General features: G+C 58.8%; 1 protein-coding gene across 1 annotated transcript in view; it reads left to right on the top strand.

Moving 5' to 3' along the window:
- TMEM132E (transmembrane protein 132E) overlaps window positions 1-14,376 on the top strand; it is a 50,710-nt gene extending 36,334 nt beyond the window's left edge. Inside the window, exons 2-9 of the mRNA XM_081218985.1 lie at window positions 1,437-2,373; window positions 4,028-4,174; window positions 4,436-4,628; window positions 5,295-5,438; window positions 7,892-8,097; window positions 9,919-10,207; window positions 11,162-11,353; window positions 12,283-14,376. Of these exons, the coding sequence (XP_081075111.1) occupies window positions 1,437-2,373; window positions 4,028-4,174; window positions 4,436-4,628; window positions 5,295-5,438; window positions 7,892-8,097; window positions 9,919-10,207; window positions 11,162-11,353; window positions 12,283-13,338 (3,164 nt within the window). The 3' untranslated portion in view covers window positions 13,339-14,376. The remainder of the gene's footprint in view (window positions 1-1,436; window positions 2,374-4,027; window positions 4,175-4,435; window positions 4,629-5,294; window positions 5,439-7,891; window positions 8,098-9,918; window positions 10,208-11,161; window positions 11,354-12,282) is intronic.
- Window positions 14,377-16,846: the final 2,470 nt, after the last annotated feature.

Below are 16,846 nucleotides of genomic sequence, written 5' to 3'. Positions count from 1 at the left end.
TTCTTGATTCTCGAAGACAAATGACAACACAACATTAAAGGTGAGAAACATGGCTCAGGGGTCCACTGGAGTCTCTGCAAGCATGTCCCTGCCCCCTGAAGGGAGGCTGGCTGCAGGCACACATGTGGGATCTGGGGTAATGACCTGGGGCAGGGCACAGCAGCCAACCCAACTGCTTTCTAAGCAGCAGATCCAGAACTGGTTCTCAAACCTCAGACCTCCCCATCTTGGTCCTTCCTGTTCCTTAACAGTGTCCAACAGGTGTTGAGCTGGGAGTAAGGGGCCAACAAGGTCCCATCTATGTCTGGGAGAAACAAATCCCTCTGGCTGCTATAGGGGGGAAGGGGATGCCAGGGAAGGGAAGAGCTGGGGAGAGGTGAAACCCACTTAGGCTATGTTATGTTGTCATAGCGACAGGAATGAAGCCAAAGCTGGAGCAGGGGCCTGGGGATGGAGGTCAGGGGCAGCCGGGGACAGACCAGAGAGCCAAGAGGTAGACTTGCTACAGCTTGGCGGAATCCTGCGAGGATGGGGTGAGTGGCCGAGAGAAGGGAGAAGTCAAGCCCGAGACCCCAAGGCCCACGTTTGGCTTTGGGGGATGAGGATCAACTTCCCGGTGTGTGTTTGTGGGGTGGTACATATAGGGGGTGGGGGTGGGGTGATGTGGGATCCCTGGGGACCCTGCACCAGCTGAGGCAGGTGGAGCAGTAAAAGAGTAGTGACTTGGGTTTGAAAGCCAGGTGGCCCCAGGTTCAACTCCAGCTGCTGGCCCCTTTCACCCATGGGACTTGGGTAAGTTATTTAAGCATCCGGCACCTTCATTTGTAAGAGGTAAGAATAGGCTCTCCCAAAAGAGAAGTTACTGATAGAAAACTGGGTGAATCAATGGAGATCATAACAATACCTGGTTCAAAGGCTTGATGAGGGTCAAATAAGCCACTGCCTGTCATAATAACGCATGAATAATAGTTTACTTTTAATAAACAATGTTAAATCGTTAAATACATACTGTACTGTACCTTTAATAATGGTAACAGTGAAGACTTACCGCCTCGGCATCACACTTGCTCTTAGCCCTCTACGCACGTGGCTTTGGTAAGTCCCCACAAGAGCTCTTTGAGGCAGAAACAATTTTTATACTCATTTTACAAATGAAGATGCCAGAGGATAAAACCTCCTTAAAGCTTCACGACTCTTTGTACCGGCATTAGCTTTACCCCTGCATCGCAGATAAAGAAATGAATCGGCAGCAAGAGGGCAATTAACACACCAGCAAAGCTGGAGCCCGGCTTGGAGCCTGGAGGATGGAAAGCCGGGCTGAGCTGGGCTCGGCTGGGAGCGGATGGCCCTCCGTACGGGTGGGAGGCTGGGGTGCCCTGGAGTCTCAGCACAGCCTCTCCTGACCACTCTGGGGTCTTTCTTCTATCTGTCCCCAGCCTCTGGCCGCTCCCACCCGGCCAGCCCCAGCCCTCCGGGGCCGCAGGCCAGCCCGGTGCTGCCGGTCAGCTACCGCCTGTCACACACGCGGCTGGCCTTCTTCCTGCGGGAGGCGCGGCGCACGCCTCCCACGGTCACCAACGGCTCCCTGCAGCGCTCCGAGCCCTTCGTGGTGTTCCAGACCAAGGAGCTGCCCGTCCTCAATGTCTCCCTGGGACCCTTCAGCACCAGCCAGGTGGTGGCCCGGGAGCTCCTGCAGCCGTCCAGCACCCTGGACATCCCCGAGCGCCTGACAGTCAGCTGGAAGGTGCGAGCCTTCATCGTCCACCCCCGCGTGCCTGCCTCGCAGCCCGTGGCCCAGGTGCTGTTCTACGTGGCCGGTCGGGACTGGGATGACTTCGGCGTCACCGAGCGGCTGCCCTGCGTCCGCCTGCACGCCTTCCGGGATGCCCGGGAGGTCAAGAGCTCCTGCCGCCTCAGCGGGGGTCTGGCCACCTGTCTCGTGCGGGCCGAGCTGCCCCTGGCTTGGTTCGGGCCCCCGGCCCCGGCCGCACCACCCACTGCCCGCCGCAAGTCTCCAGATGGGCTGGAGCCCGAGGCGACAGGGGAGAGTCAGCAAGCCGAGCTCTACTACACTCTCCATGCCCCGGATGCGTCGGGAGGCTGTGGAGGAACGCGGCGGGGTGCCGGGCCCGGGGGCGGGGGCGGGGCCCGGGCTGAGAGCCCGACCCAGCACCCCCTGCTGCGCATCGGGAGCATCAGCCTGTTCCGCCCGCCCCCCAGAAGGGCCCTGCAGGAGCACAGGCTGGACAGCAACCTGATGATCCGCCTGCCCGACCGGCCCCTCAAGCCCGGGGATGTGCTCAGCGTCCTCCTCTACCTGGCCCCCAACTCCTCCTCTCCCTCCAGCCCCAGCGTGGAGCACTTCACTCTCAGGTAGGGGGGTATGGGCGGGGGTCTGGCTTCCCTTCCAAGGCCTGATGCACACCTGACCCCTTGTAGAGGGCTCGCCCAGACCTGCCCATCCAGCATCCTAATCCCAGCTCTTCCAGTTATCACTTGAGCAGCTTCAGGAAGACAGCTCACTTATCTGAGCCTCGGTGTTCTCATCCGCCTGATGGCCACGAAAATGTCTGCCCTGTCCTCCCTACCTCACAGAAGTGGTGTCATGCTGAAGAGGAAACATCCATTTTCATAAGCACGGATATCCAGAATGATAGAATCGGGACTGGAAGGGCCCTTAGACATTAGCAGGTGCAACGCTCCTATTTTACAGATGAGGAGACTGAGGCCTAAGAGGAGAGATGGAGATCAGAGAGCAGCCCCTTGCCTGGGAGCCAAAAGATGAACAGGAGGGCTTCCCTGGTGGCACAGTGGTTGAGAATCCGCCTGCCAATGCAGGGGACATGGGTTCGTGCCCCGGTCCGGGAAGATCCCACATGCCGCGGAGCGGCTGGGCCCGTGAGCCATGGCCGCTGGGCCTGCGCGTCGGAGCCTGTGCTCCGCAACGGGAGAGGCCACAACAGTGAGAGGTCCGCGTACTGCAAAAAAAAAAAAAAAAAAGATGAACAGGAGAGTGTCCGTCAGGACATTTGTCTAATCCTGGAGTGGGGAGAAATCTTTTCAGGAGTCTTAGCTCTTTCTTTGTGAAGGAATAAGTTCACAAATTCAGAAATGCCTTCAGTCATATCACATCCCCACAAAATATAATGATGTCTCACAGTAGCAACCCATGGTTTGAGCCATGTTGGGTGATTCGGAGGATATAAGAAAGGCCCCACCAACCCAAGCACTATACATGGGACCTGAAATAGCACCATTAACCTCCAACTTCTTTAAGTATTGCCTTCTGTCCTGAATGTACTACCTTAAAGTTCAAGTATTCCTGGAGAGAGTCATACCTAATTCAGCGATTAATACCTGAATGTGAATATGAGTTAAAAGGAGTAAAGTAGGTAGAATTCGGGAGGTGATAATCATTCTGCTTTAGTTAGTGTTAATTAGAGCTAAAGTGTTGTATTTAGTATAAGACACTACACCTTATGTATTCAGAATGTCCAGAGGAGGGTGACTAGGATATGGGCGACTTGAAACTATGGCAAAAGATCAACAATCGGAGGAACTGAAGATTTTAGGCCTGGAGAAAAGAAGACTCAGAGGACACCTGCTCACCTCCCCAGGTGTCTATTCAGGTGGAAGAGAGTTGTCCTCCCTTCCCCCAACAGAATCCACGGCTGTTCTATTTCAGCTACATACAGGGAAGAAGTTTCTCCTTTTAGGGACTTTCTAAAGATGTAATGGGATGTGTAGAGAAGTACTGAGTCCCCTGTCACTAAGGTATGCAAGTAGAGGTGGGGTAAAGACCTGGCAGAGATATAATAGAAGGGACTACAGCTTCCACTACGGCCAGAGGTTGAAGCTACATGATACCAGATCCCCCAAATTCGTTTCAGGCTTTGAGTCTAGAACTCAGGGTAACTTCCTCACCTGCGCGCCTTCTCCCAGCCCCAGCCTAAGGATGGTGGGCACGTGGGCAGCCCTTGGACCCCAAGCTGACCCCCTCCCTCTTCTTCTTCCTGCTTTGTCCCAGAGTGAAGGCCAAGAAGGGCGTGACCCTTCTAGGAACCAAGTCACGGAGTGGCCAGTGGCACGTGACCTCGGAGCTGCTGACTGGGGCAAAGCATTCAACAGCCACCGTGGATGTGTCCTGGGCCCAGGGCACACCGCTGCCCCTCTGGTGAGCCAGGGTGGCTCCTCTGCCCACCTCTTTGCAGGACAGCACCGGGGAGGGGTGGGGGAATTCTTGACGGAGGACGCCAGGCCGGCGGAACGGCCGGGGCGTACTTTCTGGGGACCCTGGAGGCCAGGCTGGGGAGGGCTCAGAGGGCCACGGGGAAAGGCCACTGAGGAGGGCTAGGGTCCTCAGCGAGGGTTTCGGAGCTCCTGAGCTGCTCCCAGCCCTTCCTCCTGGGCTCTCCTTCCTTCCCCCACCGCGCAGGGAGGACCAGGGGCCCCTGGAGATCCTGCAGCTGGACTTTGAGATGGAGAACTTCACCAGCCAGTCAGTCAAGCGGAGGATCATGTGGCACATCGACTACCGTGGCCACGGTGCCCTGCCTGACCTGGAGCGGGCTGTCACCGAGCTGACGGTCATCCAGCGGGATGTGCAGGCCATCCTGCCCCTGGCCATGGTGAGTGCACTCACAGGAGGCAGGTGAGCTCTGCACCTGGTGCTGGAGTGGGACGGCGGCTGCTGAGGGGCACGGAGGAGGGAGAAGTCACCATGGAGGGGCCACTTGGGCGGGGGGGGGTGCTTCCTGGATGAGGTGACCATGCAGTGGAGCCTTGAAGGTCCCATGGAGGAGGGGATCATGCAGTAGTCAGAGAAGATGAGGAAGGTGCTTTAGGCAGGGGATCTCCTGGGCAAAGGTGTGGTGATGGGAATGGGAATAGTTTGTTCAAAGGCGCTATGGGTTTAGGAAGAGTGCCGTGGAATGATTGTCTGGGACCAGCCCAGGGGCACATGGAATAGCCAGGCAAATGTGCTGGATGTTACCCTGAGTCCGGAGGAGCATGGAAGATGTTGAGAGGAGATGGTGGAGGATTGGGGAAGCATTGTTTTCTGGCAGCAGAGTGGGGTAGACCCTGAAGGCTACCACAGGAGTCCAAGTGAGCAGAGCGTCTGAGAAGGCACGTGAGACCGGGTAGATGCATCTGTCTGCCCACGTCCCCACGGGGAGGATACGCATCTGAGGAGTGGGGACAGCTGAGGGCTGCCGGGGCTTGGCTGGTGGTCCTGGGAGAGCAGGGGACGTCAAGCAGCTCAGTAGAGCCCTGCCCTCCTCTCTTCCCTGCAGGACACAGAGATCATCAACACAGCCATCCTGACTGGCCGGACGGTGGCCATCCCTGTCAAGGTCATTGCCATCGAGGTGACTGGCCTTGTCCTAGATGTCTCTGCCCTGGTGGAATGCGAATCTGACAATGAGGACATCATCAAGGTGAGCTTCCTGGAGGTGGGGGAGCCTGGGAAGAAGGCCTCGGGCCTTCTGGGGGAGTGGGACCCCAAACCAGAGGGGAATTCACATCCCAGGCAAGTCCCCTTGGTAGGCAGGAGGAGGGGAAGTGGCAGGGGGTGAGGGGAAGAGCATCCCATGTCCAGCCTGAGCAAGGGGAGGTCCTGGAGGGCTTCCTGCAGAAATGTGGAAGAGACCTTCTGGCAGGCTGAAGGGAGAAAGCAGCATTGACAACTTGAATTCAATCCCCAAGTCATTACTGAGCCCTTGCTGTGTGGCAGACACCAGGCAAAGCAATAGGGGAGGGGGTCCTGGGGGGGTCTCAGAGACATGCCCTGAACCTGAGTGCTGGTGACCAGGTGGAGGAGATCCAGCCCAGGGAGGAAGCCTCCAGAAGCTCATGAGTTAGGCCAGGAGTGAAGGTTGTGTAAAAGGACCTACTCCAGGAGCACCCACCCCAGCCCTCCACCTCCCAAAGGCCTTGCCCTGAGCTCCTCCCCAGAGGCCCCCTCTGGGCAGTGGGTCCTCCACAGCCCAGCAAACAGGACGTTGATCTGACTTGATTGGCCCAGTGTGCTACCTCCCCAGGAGGGCCTCCAGATTTCCTCTGGCTTTGGACAGTGGTCAGAGGTGAGATGCGGGGAGGAGGCAGTGGGGTGGGCAGTGATGCAGGAGGGCATCCAGCCCTGGTCCCTCTGGGATGGGTGAGCTGTGTGCTGTGCCAGCCTCCAGCTGGTGCCAAAATCAAATGATTGGGCAACAGAATCTGTTTCCTGTTCCTGTAAATCCTTCAGCAGGGGGAGTGGGGATGTGGGTGTCCTTCTCCCTCTCTGGGAGTGTGTGCTCTCTCTCTCTCTCTCTCTCTCTCTCTCTCCCCTGGATCCCTCCTGGTCTCTGGAGCCCGAGGCTCACCTCCTCCATCCCCCCATCCAGAAGGAATGTCCCCCTAGTGAGCCAGAGCAGACGGCTTGGTACCACACACCCACGGCCTCCTGAGGACTGGAAGCCTTGCCAGGCCCATGGGGCTTGCCACTGCTGGCAGGCTGGGACGGGGAGAAATGGGCCTGCTCCCAAGAGCCCTCACCCAGCACCTTCCTCTACCACCCAGACTCCCCCACCCCCACCCCAGAGCAGACCAGAGCAATCACCGTGGCTTAGATACCAAAGGGAATTAGCAAAGATTCGAAATGGAATTTGTTTCTGTTCTCACCGCAATACACTCAGGTTCTTTCGGGAGTTTGCCAACATTCTAAATGGGATTTGCCAGCCTTCAGCTGGAATTCTCTGCCTTCCGAACAGGGAAATGAACATTTCTAGCAGAACCACTGTCCCAGTCCTCTCCACCCACCCCCTGAGATGATTAAGAGAGCTCGAAGGAGTTTGGGACCGTCAGGGGCTCATCTGCACAGATGAACCACAGTCCCAGCCCCTCCCCACCCCCCCCCCGAGAGCCTTCAGGTTGTCATCAGCCCATAGGCTGCCTGATAGACCCTCCTCCAAACTCAAGGATGTGCACCCTGGGGCGTGTCCCAGTAGGAGCACCTAAATGCATTGCACACAGGATTCACTCCAAGTATGCCAGGTGTGTACGTGGGCACTTACACGGACACCCGTTGCATCTGCCCTGATGTACTAGCAGGGACATCTCTGTGAGTGGGCACAGCTATCCACCAAGATATGTTCAGTGAGCATATGCTCATCCGGGGAACCGTGAAGAATGCAAGGTGGTGTCCAGGTGGGCATGCATTTGCAAAAGCTGCACCCGTGGGTGGCAGTTGTCCACCTGTCTGTGCTTGGGGTTCTCTGGTCCTGAAATTTCCTCTCCCTTTCCCTCAGTTCCACCCCTGGCTAGAGCAGCCCCCTCCCGGAGATTAACCAGCTGCCCATCTGCCTGGGACCACTGGGCCAGAGGCACCTTGGAGGAGCTGTGGGCTTGCCTCTTCTCCCCACCCCCTCCACCTTGACCTCCTCCCCGCCCAGTCGCACCCCAGTGTCCTGCTCAGGACAGGCTACCCCTGTGTACTGTGAAGGACTCCACCCATCAGACACATGCTCCAGAGCCCAGGCGGTCATGCTGGGGAGGGAAGCCAGCGCTGGGGACCCTCAGCCTGAAGACTCCCCCAAGGTGTGGCCTGGCACATCAAAAGCAGCCCCTTACAAAAATATTGGCACACTGGCTTCTTGCCAGGGAGCAAAATCCTCCCAAGGTAGCCACTAAGAGGTGATCTCTGGAGCAATGGAGTGGAAGCTGACACCTCCCAGAGGAATTAAATTAGGGGTCTTCTCCCACCCAGCCCCTCCCCTTCAGCCTCCTGTGACTGGCACTTTCTCTGTCCAGTGGACTTCTGGCCTTCCTTGTCAGAATGAAGTCCTCACACTGCCCCACAGGATGACCTGTAGGGCAAGACAGGCCAACCAACCTCTCTCCCCCTCCCCAGGTATCCAGCAGCTGTGACTACGTGTTTGTTAGCGGGAAGGAGTCTCGCGGTTCCATGAACGCCAGGGTCACCTTCCGCTACGACGTCCTCAATGCCCCCCTGGAAATGACAGTCTGGGTACCCAAGCTGCCCCTGCACATTGAGCTCTCAGATGCCCGCCTCAGCCAAGTGAAGGGCTGGAGGGTACCTATCCTTCCTGACCGGAGGTACGGCCCCTCCAAACATGGCGGATGCTGGGGATACTCATGGGTGACACAGCCCTGGCACAACGTCTGATCTACATGTGTGTGTAAGGCCCTAGGTGTACACAGTCTGCAGGTCGGTTATGCAATCAACAAACTTATTGAGCAGCTACTGTGTGCCAGGCACGGATGGGGGCAGAGAGGGGAGCAGTTAAATGTGGCCAGAGCCTGACCCAGCTGAGCTCTGGGTCCATCAGGAAGCCGTCTTATATATACCATGGAGCGTGGTGGATGAAGGAAGCCCTGAGTACAGGGAAGCAAGTGGCACAAAGGAAAGAACCACCTCTTCCTCCAGAAGAAGTCAAAGCAGGCTTCCCGGAAGAGGTGACTCAGGAGCTAAGTCTTAAAGGATGAGTGGAAAGGAGTTGGCTAGGGAGACAGGGTAAGAGCAGTCAAGCAGCAGACAAAATGGAGCAGAAACACCCACACAGGTGCTCACACACCTGTACATGCGTGCCCCAGCCTGGGCACACCAGGGGCACACTTATGAGTACATCAGCCAGGCACACGGTGACCCCCCCCTGGGCTCCCTCGCTGGGATACAGGCTCACACACCTGGGTGCCCATCTGTGGGGCAGGTCCATGTGTACTCAGCACACTCCGCTCACCCACTCATCACTGCTGGAGAGAGAAGCCAGCAGGGAAGAGAAGAGCGGCAGAGTGACAGGCAGCTACGAGCAGGAGGGGCGGAGCTGGAGAGAGAAGCAGGCAGCCTAGTGAGAGTTGGGATCAGTTCAGTTCTGCGGAGATTTGGAAAAGCAAGCCCGCATAGACCAGGGCCTCTTGAACTTGCACACGACTTGCCCAAAGATGGTGCTAAAATGCAGATTCTGATTCCGTGAAACTGGGATGGGGCCTGTGAGTCTGCATTTCAGGCCAGCTCCCAGTGAGGTTTGAGTAGTGAAGGACATAGTGAAGTCTGAAGCCAGATGGCTTGGGGTGAAATCCTGACTGCTGTTTGCTAGCTGGGTAACCTTAGGCTACTGTGCCTCCGTTTCCTCATCTCTAAAATGGGCACGTTAACACTTAGCTCAGCAGATTGCTGTGAGGACTAAATTAGTTAACACAGGTAAAAGAGCCCTCTATGTGAATGAATATTCTGGTGGTTTAATCCTTCTGAAGCACTAGCCAAGCACTGGCCACACCCTTCTCTCTCTCCACAGCCCGCTTTCCTGGGTGAATCTCCTGATTTTCTCATTTTTGGCAATCTGGACAGGCTGAGAATTCCCCAAACTGTCAAGTCCTGGTTCCATTTTGCCTGCCAGTTCCTCCCTCCATTTATCTGTCTCCTCTTGCATTTTACTCTGAGCAGCCAGAGGAAGCCAGGACACACCTCCCACACTCTGCTTGGCAATCTCATCAGCTGAGTATCCAAGTTCCGTCTGCCACACAGCTGTAGGACACGACGACGCAGCTAGGCCTCCTGGCACTTGAGCAAGGATCACCTTTGATCCAAGTTAGAGCTGAGCCCAGGGCCCAGCAAGTGCTTAGTGCTGAGAAAGAGCCAGTGTTTGCTAAGATTTGATGCCAGCTATTCACAGGTGTGGGCGCAGCCAGGCAGGGGACACGAGGTGGGGTGGGGAGTCAAGAAGGTACCTTTCTAGGAGAGGAACGCCTGGGACTTCGGGCTCCAAGCTTGTCAGAGACAGAAGGGGTGGGCCAGGGAAAGCCTTCCACCCATGGGAGCAGGAGCCGGGGAGGGGCTGGCGGGGCAAGAGGGAGGGAGGGACTCGTGCAGGTCAGAGCCGGGGAGGGGAGCCCTGACTCCTGGCCTCCCCCACCCAGATCAGCCCGGGAGAGCGAGGACGCGGACGAGGAGGAGGAGGAGCGAAGGCAGAGCGCGAGCCGTGGCTGCACCCTGCAGTACCAGCACGCCACCCTGCAGGTTTTCACCCAGTTCCACACGACGTCGGCGGAGGGCACCGACCAGGTGGTCACCATGCTGGGCTCAGACTGGCTGGTGGAGGTCACCGACCTGGTCAGCGACTTCATGCGGGTGGGTGACCCCCGAGTGGCCCGCATGGTAGACAGCAGCACGCTGGCCGGGCTGGAGCCAGGCACCACCCCCTTCAAGGTAAGCACAGGGCGGGCGTGCCGGGAGCCTTGACACAGACGCTCCTAAGACAGGATTTCCAGCGCCTCGGCCTCGGGGAGCAACCCCAGACGAGCCCCGCAAACACACTTTCTTCCCCCACCTGCCCTTCTGCTTGAAATTCTACCATCGAAGGTCAGGAACCTTGGCGAAGCTTCTCTCTCCAAGCCTCGAGCCTCATCAGCCTCTGTGAACCTTGCATGGCTCAGTGTGGTCGCTGAGAGATGTGGCTGAGGAGGGGAGGAGGTGGGAGGGCCCAGCCAGCGTAGAGGCCAGAAGAGGGAATTTTGGAGATTGAGGGACTCAACTTTGACCCTCGTCCTTGACAGCTGGGTGCCTGGGTAGATATCATCCATCTCAGAGACTATAAATAGTGACCCATGGGCTGAAATCTGCCTGCAGACATATTTTGTTTGTAAAACGATTGACCCAACCATTTAAAAATGGGGAGGTTTCTCATTTTTAAAAAAATGTAAATTTCTGGTTTTAGAAAATATGAATCTGGCAGCACAGGGTCTGCATTCCCGTCTGGCAATCATCAGCTGGAGTCAGTACTGCTGCCTTTTTTACATGAGCACAAGTTCTCCCATTTGCCCCAGTACCCACCACTCCCTTTTGTCTCCCTGACATTGAGGCTGACCATCAATTGTGACTTATCACTCTACGGGAGGGCTGTTGTTTTCTTTAAAATCAACCCACCTCACTCATCCGTGTTCCTGCCTGGCTCCTGTGAGCCCTTGACCGTTGCTTGGCCTCTGGACCCTGGTTCCCGGTTGCAGACCTAAGGCAGAGCTCAGGAGTCTGCCTCCCAATCTGCCCCATCCCCTGGGCTTCCCTTCCAGCAGCACTCAGATTCCTCCCTCGTTGGGGATTTGGAGAGGGGCGGGGTGTCCTTCTCTCCTGGCTCTCACCCATCCCCGCCCCGCCCTGCCTCAGGTGGTTTCCCCCCTGACTGAGTCCGTGCTTGGGGAGACACTGCTGACAGTGACAGAGGAGAAGGTCAGCATCACACAGCTGCAGGCCCAGGTGGTGGCCAGCCTCGCCCTCTCCCTGCGGCCCAGCCCCGGGAGCAGCCACACCATCCTGGCCACCACGGCCGCCCAGCAGACCCTCAGCTTCCTCAAGCAGGTAACTGGATGCCCAGCTGGCCAGCCTGGGGGCTTGGGGTGTGGAAGGAGGACTTGCAGGTTCTGGCCATGAGCCCCTCAGATTAGGGATTTGATCATGGAAGATCTATCTACCCTTTGTGCCCTGTGCGCCTGCCCTACTGGGCCTGTGCCCCACCTTCTGCCCGGGAGTCTGGCCAAGGCCTCACTTCCTGCACCTGCCATGGTGAGGTGCTCCTGTTGAAGGTTCCCACTCCTGCATTTCTCAGAGGGCCCGTCACCTCTGCCTCCACCCCCCGGAAATACCCTCACCCATCTCTGGACCCCCAGCTATAGCCCCCCACTGATACGCCAGGGCACTGGCCATGGGACAAAGGTGGAAAAGTTACAGGTGGGGGGCACAGGGAGGGAGAAGGTGGGCACTGAGCACCGAGCCAGAGGTCAGGACACAGGAGTCCTCGGCCCCAACTTGCTCCGTGACCCCAGGCCAGTTGCTTGTCTCTGAGCCCTGCTTCTTCATCTGCAAGGAGGTCAACTCTCAGAAGGTTTAACAAACAGAGGACAAGGCTGGGGTTGAGTATATGTGCGTTCTCAGTCTCCACGTGTCTGCTGGGGGTGATCAGGCATGGAGATACCGTGTGACTCCTGCAGCAGAAGGGATCTGAGTTGGACCCAAGGCAGAATTTACCATCAACTCACCCGGGGGAGAAGGGCGAAGTGGACAAGGACGTTCTCGGGGCAGTGCGGGGCCATAGCTCCCTGCACTGAGTTGAGTGGGAGAACTCCCCTCAAATCACCATTCCCGAGCACCCACCACCTGCCAGGCGCTGTTCCAGCACTGGGAATACAGCGGGGAGCCAGAGCGCCTTGGCCCTCACGGAGCTCAGAACCTAGCAGGGAAGCCAGCAGGAGTAGATCTCTGATTCCTGTCCTCTCCTCCTCCTCCTCCAGGAAGGCCTCCTGAGCCTCTGGCTCTCCTACAGCGACGGTACCACGGCCCCACTCTCCCTCTACAGCCCCCAGGACTATGGGCTGCTGGTGAGCAGTCTGGACGAGCGTGTGGCCACAGTGACCCAGGACCGGGCCTTCCCACTGGTGGTGGCTGAGGCCGAGGGGGCCGGGGAGCTGCTCCGCGCGGAGCTCACCATCGCCGAGAGCTGCCAGAAAACCAAGCGCAAGAGTGTGCTGGCCACGACCCCTGTAGGCCTGCGGGTGCACTTTGGGCGGGAAGAGGGGGACCCCACCTACGACTACCCCGGCCCCAGCCAGCCAGGGCCCGGCGGGGGCGAGGACGAGGCCCAGGGAGCCGGCCCACCGGGCACTGCCGGATCCCCGCCCGAGGCCGTGGGCCCGGGCACCGCCACCCCGGCGGTGCCACCCACAGAAGATTTCCTGCCACTGCCCACCGGCTTCCTGCAGATGCCGAGGGGGCTGACGGACCTGGAGATCGGCATGTACGCGCTGCTGGGCGTCTTCTGCCTCGCCATCCTGGTCTTCCTCATCAACTGCATCGTCTTCGTGCTGCGCTACCGGCACAAGCGCATCCCGCCCGAGGGCCAGACCAGCATGGACCACTCTCACCACTGGGTGTTCCTGGGCAACGGGCAGCCGCTGCGGGGACAGGGGGAGCTGTCGCCACCCGCCAGCAACCCGCTGGAGGCCGTGCCCGCCTGCTGCCACGGCGACCACCACAGCAGCGGCAGCTCGCAGAGCAGCGTCCAGAGCCAGGTGCACGGGCGGGGCGACGGCTCCTCGGGCGGCTCGGCCCGGGACCAGGCCGAAGACCCCGCCAGCTCTCCCACCTCCAAGCGCAAGCGGGTCAAGTTCACCACCTTCACGGCGCTGCCCTCGGAGGGGCTGGCCTACGACTCGGTGCCCGCCGGCGAGGAGGACGAGGAGGACGAACAGGACCTGGGATGGGGCTGCCCAGAGGCGGCGGGCACCGCGCGGCCCACCCCGCCCCCTGACCTACACAGTTACAGGCGCGGAGTCAAAGACATGGCATAGAGGTGCGTCCCCTGCCCGCCATGGCGTGGGCTCCGTGTGGGACGCAGCCGGGACCCAGCTCACACTTGACACGGGCCGGCTGAAGTGGATCTTACACTCCGGCACCCCCGGCAGCTTTGCTCCTCCCGGACGGCCACCTCCCTGCCTCGCACCCTACCCTCCTCCGCCCCCAGAGGTGGAGGGGCCTTCCTCCTGGAGCTTGCTAAGAGGAGAGCAATCCCAGCCTTCGCTCCACCCTTTCCAACCCTCCTCCCGTCTTAGACAGCCCCCCGCCCCAAGACGGGGACAAGGAGGCCAAGCTTGGGCCGAGGGTCCACACATTGCCCCGCCCCATCCCCCCACGTCCCCTGCTTCCCCCTGTGTGGGGGGCTCTGGGGGGTCTTGTGTCACAAGCTGCACAAAGACTTTTCTCAAACAGCTATTCAGGGATTTCTGTCCTGCAGGGTGGGGAGGCGGCGGCTGCCTGCCCTGCCAAGGATCTTGCTGTGGAAAGAACATTTCGGGGGCAGGGGATATCTGTAGCATCTGCTGGCTTCTGGGTGCCCCCCAGTCCCTTCCCAGGACCTGGGAGCTGACTCTCCAGAGGGGTCTGGGGCCAAGCCAGGCGCCTCTCTGAGATCTCAGGACTCCATCCTGTGCCCCCAAGGGCTGTGGGCAGGCCCTCAGGGGGAGGAGTCCTCGGTCCACCCCAGCGCACTGTGGTCCGGGTGCCCGGGAGCCCTGGGTGCCTCGTGCCCACCCCTCAGCAAGATCAGCACTACGCCTTAGCCGTCCCTCCTGCTCTGCTGAGCACTCCTTCCTCTCTGCAGGGGCAGCCACCCGCCCCCCTGCCAGGTGGAATCAGGTGGGAGGGGGAGAGGGCGCCAGGCAGTGCTGGGAAGGACCCTGGGACGAGCAAGGCAGAAGGGAGCCCGCGGCTCCCCTACCCCATCCCACAGCCACCCCTCTCTCGGGTTATACCCACCACTGTGTCGGATTTTTCTTAAGTAAATGGAGGCGACCAGACTGGGGGGGGCGGGCGCAGCAGCTCCCGGAGAACAGGCAGTACATGGTGGCTGGCTTCTCTGTGTCTCTTCCTTGCGTGCAGGCGCGTGCATGCACACACACACACACACACACACACACACGGAGGTCACGTTAAATGACATGAGACGGAAGCACGGCTGAGCCGCCTGCGGTCCTGCTCCTCCTCCAACATCCAGGTCCCTTTAAACCCTGTGGTGCTGGGGGCATGCTCACCTCTGGGGATAGAGGACTCGCTGACCCAGAAATGTGCCCTTCTAAAGAGATGCCTCCTCTAGGAGAAGGGCAGGAGGGTACAGGAAAAGAAGGAGAGAGGCGAGAGGGTTGTGTGCACACCTGAGCTCACTCCAGTTTCCTCCTCCGCCTCAGTCCACCTCTCAGAGGGCATCCCTCCTCGTCACCATCACCACCTCCCAGGGAGGCCTCTCTTCTCCAGGGACTGATGGAGACAGTCTGGGGGTCTCCAAGTCAGAAAGCCAGGCAGGAAAGGGCAATGGCTGTTGGGGGGCTCCTCCCTGCTCGGTGGGCCATGGGCTGACCCCTCGCCCCTCATGGCCTCCCATGGCCCTGGGAGACCTCTCCCCAGCACAGGCAGCAGCCCCAGGGACCACAGGAGACCTGGGGGGGAGGAAGAGCCCGGCCAAGGCTGCCTGGCCAGCCTCCAGTGCCCTGGACAGGTGGCTACAGCAACCAGCATCTGCCCCAGAGGGGACCAGGGGCAGGACTAGTGCTGTGTTGGCACCTGCCCCAAATAGCTGTTGCCCGCCCCCCACAGAAGGAAGCCTGCCTGTCACGATCCTCTGCTCAACCAATCGGGGCAGCCCCGGGGCTGTCGTGAGGATTAGATGAGATGGTGTCTGTAAAGTGCTGTGCGCGGTGCCCAGCAGCAGACAAAGTTCCCAGCACAGACCCTGGCACACAGAGATGCTCAGTAAATGGAGTTTGTTGCATCCAGGTCTTAATGTTCAGGTAAGATGTGGGCCTGAAAGAAAGGCTTGAGATTGGCCAGCTCTGCCCAAGATGTGTTGGCAGCAGAGAATAAGTGTAGCTCAGCGGCAAGGAAGCTGGGAGCTGCTGGAACGCCGTGCAGGCCAGAGCGTGAGGGCTCTCCTGGAGTGTGCAGGACATCAGGTACCTGCTGTTCAAATGTGCCCTGACGGTGCCCTCCTAGAGGGCCCTAGGGGGTGGGCAGGGGGGCCCTCAGTCACTTTTCATCACCCGTGGTGCCCAGAATTGGCAAGTGCTCAACAAATATTTGCTAACTCAAGTTCAGACGCAAACTATCAATGGCTTCCCTGTTATCCCTCACTTGGGGATTTTCCATACTCTGCCACCTCACCACTTATCTGTGCAGCATTCCAGAGAGAGATGAGGAGGACACAGGTGTGTGTCAAGGAAGGAGGAACATCCCAGCCTGGGTGTGTGTGCACAGCGGGGGTGCTGGTATGAACGCTGGAAAGTGAATGCAATTCATTTATTCAACGCATTAAGCTCCTACTGTGTGCCAGCTCCTGCCAGGAAAAGAGGAGGCAAAACCGTGGGCTTGTTGCCAGGGAGCCCCAACCCCACGGGGGAAGATGGACATAGCGCCTGGCTATGGTCGCCTGGGATGATTGATGATAGAGCTTTGCCCTGGGTTGGTGGGGCGCAAAGAAGGGAGGGGGAGACATACTCAAACTGAGTTTGCTGAGGACAAGGCCAAGGACATTCCAGGAAGGGAGAATAGTGGGTGCGGAGGCCCAGAAGCTGCATACTTGACACCACGGGGCTTTGTTTTGCTGCCTTGTCTCTGCACATGCTTTCCCCGTGCCTGGGCTTTGGGTCCCTGATGATGGAGAAACACACAAAATGTATACGCCGAAGAGTGGAGGCCAGAGGGAGCATGGTGGGTTCAAAATGGATTGGGGAATCAGGCTTGACTCAAGGTTCAGATCATTTCCCTCTTGCTGGGTGAAGGAAGGAAGGGTGCAAGGGGCAAGGGGACCAGTTAGGAGGAGGATGCAGCAGAAGGACAGTGGCAACAGAGAGCTGGTGGACACAGTAGCGTTCACTGCAGGATTTGCCAACTGCGTTATCCCACGTGGGAATGAGGGGAGGACGTCAGATGCCGCTGACACCAAGATCTCCTTCCCAAACGAGCCTCAGAGAACACGCTGCTCCAGGGGAGACCACAGAAGCCGGCCTAATGGTGCTTGTCAGCATCCATGCTTTCACAAACGGGGAAACAAAGACCCTGAGAGGGGGAGCGGTTGGTTGATAGTCACACAGCGAACCAAGCAGCAGGGCCAGAGCCCTGCCTGCCACCCTGGCTTGTAATTTGTGTCCCTTTCTCTTCATTCCTCACCCCGTGTCCAAAGGCAAGAACTCAGAAGCAATTGCTAGAAATGGCGAGACCCGACCCTCACGCGGTTCAAGAGGCAGGAAGCTTGGAGGCAACAAGGCGGGACATTAAGTTAACGGCCCCTGGAATGGCCCTGGCGCTGAA

Source organism: Mesoplodon bidens, assembly GCF_964165515.1.
Source record: "Mesoplodon bidens genome assembly, chromosome: 19".
Lineage (NCBI taxonomy): Eukaryota > Metazoa > Chordata > Mammalia > Artiodactyla > Ziphiidae > Mesoplodon > Mesoplodon bidens.
Note: the sequence above shows the minus strand (reverse complement) of the source record. Positions and strands in the feature narration are given on the sequence as shown.